The sequence below is a fragment of the Ischnura elegans genome (assembly GCF_921293095.1).
Source record: "Ischnura elegans chromosome 13 unlocalized genomic scaffold, ioIscEleg1.1 SUPER_13_unloc_4, whole genome shotgun sequence".
Classification (NCBI taxonomy): Eukaryota; Metazoa; Arthropoda; class Insecta; order Odonata; family Coenagrionidae; genus Ischnura; species Ischnura elegans.
In genome coordinates this window covers 5,285,338-5,296,705 of record NW_025791660.1, presented here as the reverse complement: position 1 = coordinate 5,296,705, position 11,368 = coordinate 5,285,338, and the positions used below count along the sequence as shown (strand labels likewise).

Here is an 11,368-nt window from a genome sequence, read left to right as displayed (position 1 = left end):
ACTTACATGGAGCATTGATAATACGAGTACAAGTATGTTGTCGTCGCTTAAAAGATCGCGAACTGGCGAAGAAAGCTGTGAATGAGTCCGGGAAGCACTCTAAAATAAAAATAACCGCATAAATGGTAACAGCATATTCCCGTTTTTGGTAAATTATGAGCATTCAAAGACATTAAAGTGAAACTTTGGGTTATCCGTGTTTTCTCTCCACCCTCATTTTCCCAGATAACTGAGAGTGTACTGTAGTTCCATTTTTGTTCCTTCTTAGCCATCTCTTCACTACAAACTAATATAGATACATTGAATATACATATAGTCATAACACTTTTTACCCACAACAGTTATTTACCCTCTCTTTACTCTTCAAAATATTTGTTTTTGCATTTTGTTTTGCTATCTACCCTAAACCGCTTACGTCTGCGATCACCTGTCTCATCTGAGGACATTTTTGCGTATGTTCCTCTATTTTCCGATGAAAGAGAGTGTCCAGGATATAACTAGGGAGGGGGCAAGCCATGGTTGTTCAAGTAGTAAAATTTAAGTATGAAACCAACATTTTAACAAAATAAAACAGTGCCTAAATAGTTTCAAAAAAGGAGGGGGAAGCTGTCACCTCCTGCTCCTTGCTGGGTACGCCCATGTTTGTCGGATCTCCCACTATATGCCTTCTAGTGCATTCCCAGGACATCTAGTATATTCTTTAAACTCTCTTTTATCTCCCCTACTGTCTAGTTGATGATGAAACTCTGTACATATTTGAAATGCAAAATAAAATATACACTATAAGTGCTAAGCTTAATAGGAAGGGCCAGGTTCATAGAAGGCAGAATGAGATGACAAGCCAGACGTCTGGTTCCACAGGTTTAATTCACAGAGCAAAGGTACAATCTCCCCTTCTGACATACGGCCACTAGTTGTTATCCTTATAATATGCAACACTCCTACATTCGTAGGATAGGCTTGAGTGCATAAGATTCAGGATATGCTTGATGTTTTATCAAGGGTTTTTGTAATGTGTAGCACATCAGTGGTTTATTTTTTACAGGCATAACAAGAAAAGTGCTACAAAAAATACAATATATCGCTCTAAATGTATTATGAATGGAAAATGCCTAATGTTTTGACTTGGGGGTCAGCAAAACGAAGTATGAATTACTATTTAAATACCTTAAAAAAACAGATTTTGTTTAAATTCAAAATAAAAAATATCTCAATGAGAAAAATGTTTGCATGAAGAAGATCAGTATGAGTACTGGGTAGACATCACAGTGTTGAGGGGTCAAATATGCCGTATGTGTAATATTTTGTTTAAAAAATACATCTACAATCGGGCCTGCAATTTCCAGCCACGAGTGGTCATCCTTATAAAATGCAACACTGTTAAATTCGTAGGCCAGACTGGACTGCATAGCATTCAGGATATGCTAGGTATTTTGTCATGGGTTTTTGTAATGCGCAGAAAATCAGTGGTTTATTTTTTACAGTCGTAATGAGAAAAATGTGAGTACAGTCGTAAACATTGATAAAGAGGAGGTCAAAGGATCGGCCTTATTTTCTCACTTCTGGAGGTTTCTTTCTTACCCAGATTATCACATAAAAAGGTTCTGGTGTGACACCACTAATTTACAGAGGTACAAATAAGGGAGTAGGAGGTAAGAGCACGGAATCTGCACTTATTAACTTATTATGTAGGCAATCATATCACACACCTTAAATTATTCACAATGTTTACAAAGGAAGCTATATAAATAACAAAATATAATCTATAAATATCTTTTAGATAGTCCTATGGCATTATTAATTAGTTCTTTCGATCCCATAAATCTCATTTAATTTTTTTTTCCTTTTTTAAACAACTCTACAACACATCTCGATTCACTGGATTCAAAGATGCAACAATTTTAACTATTGAAATTTTCTTCTCATCCCAGCGGTGCCAAACAATTTTTCCTTAAGATCAAAACCTTGTAACTCCCTTCAGAATGGATGTAAGTTAATGATTGCTCCACTAAAAATAACTTTGCAGTCTTCTACTAATTGGAAGCATCACCATTTACCCAGGTCTCCGTTGATGGGGATTCGAAGAAATGCATTTCAGTACACCATAATCATTCATGCCGAGTGGTGTTCTTTCAGGTTATGATGTAATTCTCCTTGGGTGTACTTTCTGTGTGGGGTTATTTTTAGGCTTGGGGATCGCTATGATGACTTCAACAGGTACAAAAAGATTAGAATTATTAGGTGTCAACAAAATATTGAAGAATTAATTATTTGCAAGTTATTCTGATGAAAGTGCAAATTTGACAACCGAGGAGGTGTCACACAAGGGTGTGAGAGAAATCACAAGCATGATTTTAAGTACTCAACCACCAAAACCATTGCATTAGTCTTCACAACAGATTGTGAATGCAAGAGGAAAACTCACCTCATTCCCTTCCTTTTCAATTACCAGTTCACCATGCAAAGGTATCTCAACTTTCTCAGATTCCAACGTATCCTTCTTGAAGGAATGCACTAAATCATTAGAAAAGATAAAAATGGAATGGTCACGGAATGAAACAGTGACATTTGAATAATACTTTATCTCATTAGAGTACAAATACTTTTGGGTATATTCACTTAAGGGAGAATTTCCCTGCAGCATCAGAAATTCTCTGCAATAAAATCATCTACCTTCTCATGGAATTTTAAATGTGTTTCTCCATATTCTGTCAAGCAAATAATGTTAAGCATTCCCAAGTTGTCTTTACCCTTTGCAGTCCACACAAGAGGAACACGTGACACTCACCTCACCACTGCATAATGAAACACTTGCACTCTTTCACAAACTTAATCACTTTTTCCTACATACCTATTAGTCTCTTGCCAAAACCTAATGTTACTGACAGTTCCAACACAGAATAAAGTCTTATATTGCTTTTGGTTGACATGAAAGGACGATTTGGTTCCATGATGATGGTAAAAAATATCCTACACTTCAGCAGATAAATCTTTCTAATTTAGAAGTTCACCATTGAGATATCCCATGCTTGACACATTCCACATTCCCTAAACATGATTATGGCTTCAAATGGACTGAATCTCAAGATAGCTGACTAACTATGCATTTGTTCCTGCAATATTCCTTCCTTAAATCAACTAAAGAAATAACCAAAACTCATTTCACCTATTTCTAATTATGTTACTGTTACCTAATTATTATTTACTGTGATATATCTTATGTGAAATGTTACAGAAAAACTTTTGTTAAGCTCTCAAATGTCCTGATGGCAAACCCCACAAAGTGGCACTGCTGTAGCCTGTGTCGCCTCTTGTCAGATATTGGATCACAAGATTATTTTGGTCGTCTCAAGGAACCTCTCCTATTGGGAAGTTAGGATTTAAATTCAACTACAGTTGCATCAAAATTCATTACTTTTCTCTCTTTACTGTGTTTGCGCTCACATACTTTCTTACTTATACGTTAAAGATAGTAACTACTAAGTACCATTCATTTAAAGTCAGTTTACCTGGTATGTGCATTTCATGTGGCTCATCATGAAGTATTTCCTCATACATGTAGTCCTTCTCCATATTATTTCATGTCTTCCAGATTTTTTTCTTCTATGATTTAATGCCCAAACTTCATGCTTATTTCTACTAAATGGTTTATTGCTCCAACATTGCTTCAATTTCCTGTCCCATAGCTGTAGTGAGACATATCACCTTATATCCTGTAACCCTGTCTGTCCTGTGGCATGTTTTCTTAGTGATCGTATTGGTCTCCTATCATGTGGAGGTTGTTCATTTGAGTCACAACAGTTATTTATGAAATTTTCTGTGATGATTGCATTCCGCCAACTACCTATATCTCTTTGTAACGAACTATTGTCACTGATACTTGATGCATGTGCATGTCACATGTCCATGGAATTGCAAACTTCAAGTGAATTAATTTCCAATATGTCATATTTTAATTTAAATTATTTTACTTCTGTTTTCAGTTATTTTATAAATAAATGACCATGCACATAGAAGTAAGAGCTACCAAGATTACTCATATTATTAACTCCCTGAATGCCAATTAACTTGGGTAAAGCAAACATGCACAATGATAATTTTCTTAACTACACTGAGTAAGTTTGTCATAAGACTACATTCATTAACATAGTTTCTTATGTTGGAGTAGCATTAGTGAGGCTAAAATACACAATGCGAAAGATCAATACTACTGATACGTTTATTTTAACTTCACATCAGCACTATACCCCAAAGGTGTCAGACGTGTCAAAAATTATATGTACCATCCTTATGGATAAGTCACCCAGCTGGTAAAAATAGTGAAGCACCTGGAGCCTGAATCTGTAGGATAAAGGTTTCATACCTGTGTGTGCAAGCCAGTGTATGACTCCTTGTAGAGAAGGATCTGAGCAAATTAATCGTGAATAAAATTTCTCTCCATTGTGCGTATGCAAATGCGAGAAAAAGCTGCACACTAAAGAATTTGCACAATAATATCAGGAATAAGCTAGCTATCCCAATTGTATACCATGTGATTGCTGAGGGAGAGAACCTTGAACGAAATATTTACAGATATACTTGCATCAGAGTGGTTTCTACTGTGTCTTTGTATGCAAGTGTATCAGTAGGTTGATCGTCCTACAGAAAGACTTTGCACAATCATTTCACGAAAAAGGTTTTACTTCTGCATGTGTGCATTTAGTGTTCGGATCGAATTTTGCAGTGATAAGGTCTGTGTGTTCGCATGAGTACAGTGAGATTTCTCTCATGAGAGAACGACTTTGCACAGTAATTAATGAAAAAGATTTCTCTTCTGCATGTGTACGCAAGTGAAGCATTAGTTTGTATTTTCTACTAGTGAAAGATTTTTGGCAATTATTACACATAAGAGTAGAGATGGGTTGAGTATCAGATTTCTCAATCTGGAATATCGAATTCAAATAGCAAATCGTTGCTCGAATATTCGAATACCTCAAATACTAGAATTGCATTAGGCATATAGAACGTACTTCTTATTTCCCTTGATGAATGTATAAATATAAAGGTATACAAGGGAACCTCGATCAATTGTTTTTCAAGGGGATGGATGAAAAAACGATGAATGTGTGAATTTTTTGACTAGGTGGCCTATGCAGCAGGAAACCCAAGATTTTGGCAATTAATTGTGATTTCCGTTACAGGATTCAAACAGGAATTTAGTTGATTAATGGTATATTTTAATATGATGGAAACAATTTGGGCATATAGTTGATTTGACTAACATCTCATTCAAATATGCAAAGGGGACACCACCTCGCAAAAAATGATTGCATGCCATTTTGGCATTTAAAATGCTACCATGGATTTCTGTCTGATGTATACACTCTTATCTACCAAACCTCATTTCAGTGGCTCGCCCATCTGATACTCAGCTTAATCCAACTTCTTATTTTCAACAGGTAGATCACTTTGCCCTGACTCCTACTGTCAAGTGCTAGCGGACAAGCAGAGGCAATTTGAAATCACACACGTGCTTCTCCACCAGGCTTTCTTCATCTGTTATTTTCAGTCAATATTTGGAAGTTCTCACAAGATAAGCAGATGAATTCGAATTGCTAGCAGAGAGAAACCAAATATCCTGAGAAAAATATCCCTTCATCTGTAACTGTTACAATACATTTATAGCATAACTCATAAATTGTAACTTGATATATGTTTGCAAAAAAATACCCCATCAACTTCCCAGAAGCTCAGCTGCGAGGATAATGAGTTTCGCCAGAATGCAAAGTCTCTGTCATATTTGGCATTTATTTCCTTACGTAAATGCTTAAATAAAGTCAGAAATATGTCGTGTTTGGTCTTATTCTTTTTTTACATTATGCACACATTACTAATATTTCAATCCAATAAAGGTGTAATATCAATTACCGAAAGTCATTGTTAGACACCTTTTGGGTTAGCAGATAACTCACGCAGCAGTTGACCTCCAGAAATGGGGAACTTTGAAGCAGGTGAGCAGAAAAAGGTCAGTGGGGAGAAAGAGGGAAGGGTGAAGCATGATTTTATTATTCTCCTTCAACTTGATATTTTCTTTTGAAGCTTTTCATTTATGGTCTTTGTAATATGAACCCTGCGCGAGCTGGGGCCTTTTGTTCGATTTTGGAGAGGAGGAAAGCATCGGAGAAGGGGCCGATGGCTGATGGATGGAGGGGGTAGCGGATTTTGGGAATTGTGCTATGTAGTTACTATCTCACTAACGCATTGAGGTTCTCCTGGTGGAGATTTTCCGATTTTTTCACCCGATCATTTTCGGTTCCCAGGTCGAACTCTTAACACCACTCTAATCCGCGAATTTGATGTATTTCGTCAACTTGCCTGTAAATGGTCCTGCATGCACTAAACGACTAGAGTTCTCTACAATTTTCCGAGTAAACTACCAACGATGTGCGTGCGATAGTGTATGGCACAAAATTCAAAGCATTAGAGATTTTACCTGTAGCATAATTATTCAAGATCTCAAATACTTTCTAGTATTTTAGCATTCGCGGATACTATTCACGCATTTCTGCAAAAAAAGGTTTCTCTCCTGAGTGTTTTTGCATGTAATTGGTGAGGGAAGAACTGGAAGTGAAAGACTTGCTGCAAATCTTGCGTGTAAACGATCTCTTGCCAGTGTATGTACGCAAGTGTCCGATGAGACTTTATTTTCTATTGAAAGATTTAGTGCAGTAACAACATGAAAAAGATTTCTATCCTGTGTGCGTATGCGTGTGTAGGATGAGTTTCTCCTTTATGCTGAAAGTCTTTGTGCAATAATTGCACGAAAAAGACTTCTCTCCTGTGTGTACACGTGAGTGTTGGACGAGTTTGTCCTTTCTAGCAAAAGTCTTTGCACAATGATTGCACGAAAAAGGCTTCTCTCCTGTGTGTACACGCGAGTGTTCAACAAGTTTGTTCTTTCTAGCAAAAGTCTTTGCGCAATAATTGCACGAAAAAGGCTTCTCCCCTGTGTGCGTATACATGTGTTGGACGAGTGTATTTTTTCTAGTGTAAGCCTTTGAGCAATAATTGCACGAAAAGGGCTTCTCCCCTGTGTGTAGACGCAAGTGTAGGATGAGTTTCTCCTTTATACTGAAAGCCTTTGCACAATAATTGCACAAAAAAGGCTTCTCCCCTGTGTGCGTATGCATGTGTTGGACGAGTGTATTTTTTCTAAAGTAAGCCTTTGAGCAATAATTGCACGAAAACGGCTTCTCCCCTGTGTGTACACGCAAGTGTAGGATGAGTCTCTCCTTTACGCTGAAAGCCTTTGCGCAATAATTGCAAGAAAAAGGCTTCTCCCCTGTGTGGGTGCGCAAATGTTGCATGAGTTTCGCCTTACTAGCGAAAGCCTTTGTGCAATAATTGCACGAAAAGGGCTTCTCCCCCGTGTGGGTGCGCATATGCGTCATGAGGTTGCCTTTAAGAGAGAAAGACTTTGCGCAATCACTGCATGAAAAAGGCTTCTCTTCCGTGTGCATGCGCATGTGTTGAGTCATGTGAAACTTCGAAGCGAAAGACTTTCTGCAGATGGTACACGGATAACGTTTTCTTTCTTTGTGCGAACGCATGTGATTGCCAAGACCGCTCCTCAGCTGGAATGACTTGTTGCAGACGCTGCAATTGAAAGGCCCTCCTTTTGCGCCTCCTACCGCGTCATTTCTGAGGTTTCTCGTGCAAGAGGTGGTGGACTCTGAGGACATATTCTGCGTGTATGGTTTCCCATCCCCATCAGAACTTCCCACTCGTTCCGCAGTTTTCCTCTCTCCAATTCCACCACAGATTTCTAACACAGGAGTATTTACTTTTTTCATCGCCCCTCGTCTTTTCCTTTTCAATACCATCAATGTCTCAGGGGTGGATGACTCACAAGAATTATTACTTTCTTCTCTTGATGCGGGGACTGTGAAAGACTCTTCTTTTTCTATTGATGATTCAACACTAAGATCCAAATTGCTGGTAGCAGAATGAATTTCCATGTGCTTGATCAGATCATCATTGGTGTAAAATCCATATCTGCAGTGGGAGCAATAATTTAACTTTTCGTTTGAATTTTTAACATTTCTGGGATTTTTGATGAAGCAATAACTCATCTCTTTTTTGTTTTCCATTTCTGCCTCAATGCCACTTCTTCTGTTTTCACTGACTCTGATCAACCTAAGGCTACCTGTGATATTTGGTGCATCCCTTCTATCCCCTACAACAGTCATTGTGGCTCCCTTTCCACTGTTTCTAGATGCTGGAATGTGTTTCATATAACTGTGTCCATCATCAGGAATTGAGTTAGACAGTACCTTGTCAGCATGATGAGCAATGCCTTCTTTCAAATCTTTATCCTTCGAATTCATTCCATCCCAACATGGGGATGCCACAGTCTTGGTTTGAATGTGTGTCACTGAGGCTGATGAACCAATACAATCATCGTTAAGGTCAATCCATATATTTCTTTCTGCCAGCAGGTGTAAAGTTGGTGTTGTTTCTACCAGCACTTGGTCAGGAGTTGACAGCCCTAGAAAAGAAAATCATATTACAATCTAGGACTCACAGATCTAATTTTTAAAAACCATTTGATAGATTGAAACCGATTCCCTTTAGTTAATATTTTCGCTGGTTGCTAAGCACAAATAAGGTGTCATTCTCTTTTGGCAATTTAAATATTGGTTCGATTATGTCTGAAAAGGGAAGGAAGGCATCCATAATAATCACTATATTGAAATTGTTGATGAAAAATGAAATCATCCCCTATAAAAATTTGTTCATTCAAAAGACAAATGTGTGCTCAGTAATTTTGTATTATGTAAATTGTAATGTTCTTGAAGCTGATATTTTAAATGACAAATAATTTTTCATTAAGGAATACTTAAGGAGAGAATAATGTTTTCCTTTCATTCCTTTGCAAGTAGATCAGAAGTCAGTCTTTTTTGGTAATTTCAATAAACTACAATTTTGTCCAAAAAGAAAAGTCAGGCATCAAGAATTATCTCATATCAAGCTTGAGATTGCTGAAGAAAAATGAAATCATGCCCTTTAAAAAGATATCCATTTAAAATACAAAAACATGTGTTCAGTGGTTATGGATTATACACATCGTAATGTTCCTTAAGTTAATATTTAAAATGGCATAGATTTTTCTTTTGAGAATACTTGAGGAGAATATAATGCTGTCCTAATCCTTCTACGTGAGAGAATAACAATTATCAAAATATTTAAGAAATATAATTCCTTTAATGTTAAAATGCTCCAGATTTTAAATATGAGTTTACTTTTAGCAGCTACATATTACTTTTCACACCAATAAGTAAACATTTTTCATAAAGTACTTAGCAATGGAAATCACGTGTGCCATGGAAGAGGCCACAATTCATGCATTTTTATTTAAAAATTCATACCACATTTTTGTCGAAAAAGGAATGCATCAACCATGAATCAAGCATAGTTAACAATCAGAGGTAAATTTGATAAAAAAAAATTTCTTAAAAATTAAATTATTTCCTCCTTTTGTCCGCTCGAGGATAACAGTTAAAAAGTCATAAAGGGAGCAATTACATTTTTCCAGGTTGAATATGATATCCATCTAAATCATTTCCTGATCAACCTCCTGATGAGATCCACAGAAGTATATTGAAATATTAGGGATTATCATTTTTTTAATCAATAGCAGCAAACTGTAACACACTATTTATTAAAATTGAGTTGTGCTGCATCTTAGCAGTATTGATTTGTCTTCTGGTATTTATTTCTGAAATCCATAATATATCTACTTACTTTCTGTTACAAAGTATTTTCTGACATGATTCACTGTTACACCTAACCAAGCAGTTGCCATGCCTACAAAAATAATTGAATAAGACTGTGTATTACAAACTTCAAGCTAATTTTATAAATTCAACATGCTAATACCACTCATGGACTCACACTCTCAGTACATTTTGTTCACTAATTTGGCTGTAATTAATGCTAACATCCATCTAAAATTCAAAAATACCTATATAATGCTAGTATTTCTTTTGGAAGAATATTTTTTTTTAATCAATTGCAATATTTTGTATAAAATTGCTCTAGCAATGCAATGAGTTGAATGTGGATTCGTGCTAACAAAGGGTTCTACGGTCCACTCCAGTGGTTGGAGTAAGGGACCGGCTGGGTCCCAAATAACAAGGAAAAGGATACCAGGGTAACTCAACCCCAAAAAAAAAAACTCCACGCGGAGAGGTTTCAAATATTATCATGCTACCCATAGCACAGAAAACGTTTTCCTTCCATAGACGCAGGCCAGAAAGAATTCAGAATGACATTTGAGTGTCAAAACTAGGCAAAAAGTAGGCGGTGGAGTAGTGCATAAATGGGTGGAAAGTACTACCGGTGTTATGTATTTCAGCATGGATGTATCGCATTTCTGCCAAAAGAAGTCGGAAACAATTTCATTCCGTCATTTCACTGAATTCCACCCCCATGTTTTATGCAAATACCACCCTTAGTTGTACAGGCACTGGTTTCTCACGCTAAGCACTCATAATGGATCATTAATAATTAGAAATTTTTGTCTATAACACCAGTCATAAAGAACTCATTTGTTAAATTTCATTGACTGGACTAGAGTGCAGATCTTATACGAATATTTCACTGCCATTAATGCAATATTTCACTAAAATATGAAATTTTACTAGTCAATGGTCGCACAAGTTAAATATCGATAGACTTCAGCAGAAGAAAATATTTTACATTAAAAGGACTTCTACTATACATAAATGTTAAAGGAAATTGTGATAATTCATTACATTAAATACATTAAATTTCATATTATTAGAAATCCAGACCACACAAATGTAAAGATAAACATTCTCTCATATTTAAGTGACATGTAAACTAAATAAAACAAAAGTTACACATGGATGACTAACTTAGGTTCTTCATGCTCCAAAAAAGTTACAACACCCTCTCCACGCACATGTATTTGCAAGACCTAGAGGTTACTCACCTATAGCCTCAGTCATAGAGTCATTGGTCATTTCAGAATTACCAATCACTTTTTCATCCTCTGTAAACATAAGCTGAAAGTAGGAATCAACTCATTAATCAATGCACATAAGAATCAATATTCTTTTAATACACCATTCTTTTACAATATAGAACTATCATCCACACATATACAGCAATGAACACTTACACAATTAGATAGTACCTCGGATCGGCTTCGCCGTTCATCGTGGAAGGCCGCCCAAGGGTTACCCGAGTCGCCCCCGAGGCGTCGACCCCTGGGAACGGCATCGCCTTTACTGGTGATGGGGCGGCTTCGCCGCCCAAGGTTTACCGTGTCCCCCCGAGCCGTCGACTCCTCGGAACGGCTTCG

The 11,368-nt window shown here is 36.9% G+C and overlaps 1 protein-coding gene across 1 annotated transcript; it reads right to left on the bottom strand.

Moving 5' to 3' along the window:
- Positions 1-6,216: 6,216 nt before the first annotated feature.
- Positions 6,217-11,155, bottom strand: LOC124173299 (zinc finger protein 2-like). The gene is made up of 2 exons (XM_046552817.1): positions 10,997-11,155; positions 6,217-8,527 (listed from the first exon to the last, which is right to left on the bottom strand). The coding sequence occupies exons 1-2, from the start codon at positions 11,064-11,066 to the stop codon at positions 6,729-6,731; spliced, it is 1,869 nt and encodes a 622-aa protein (XP_046408773.1). The 5' UTR covers positions 11,067-11,155; the 3' UTR covers positions 6,217-6,728.
- Positions 11,156-11,368: the final 213 nt, after the last annotated feature.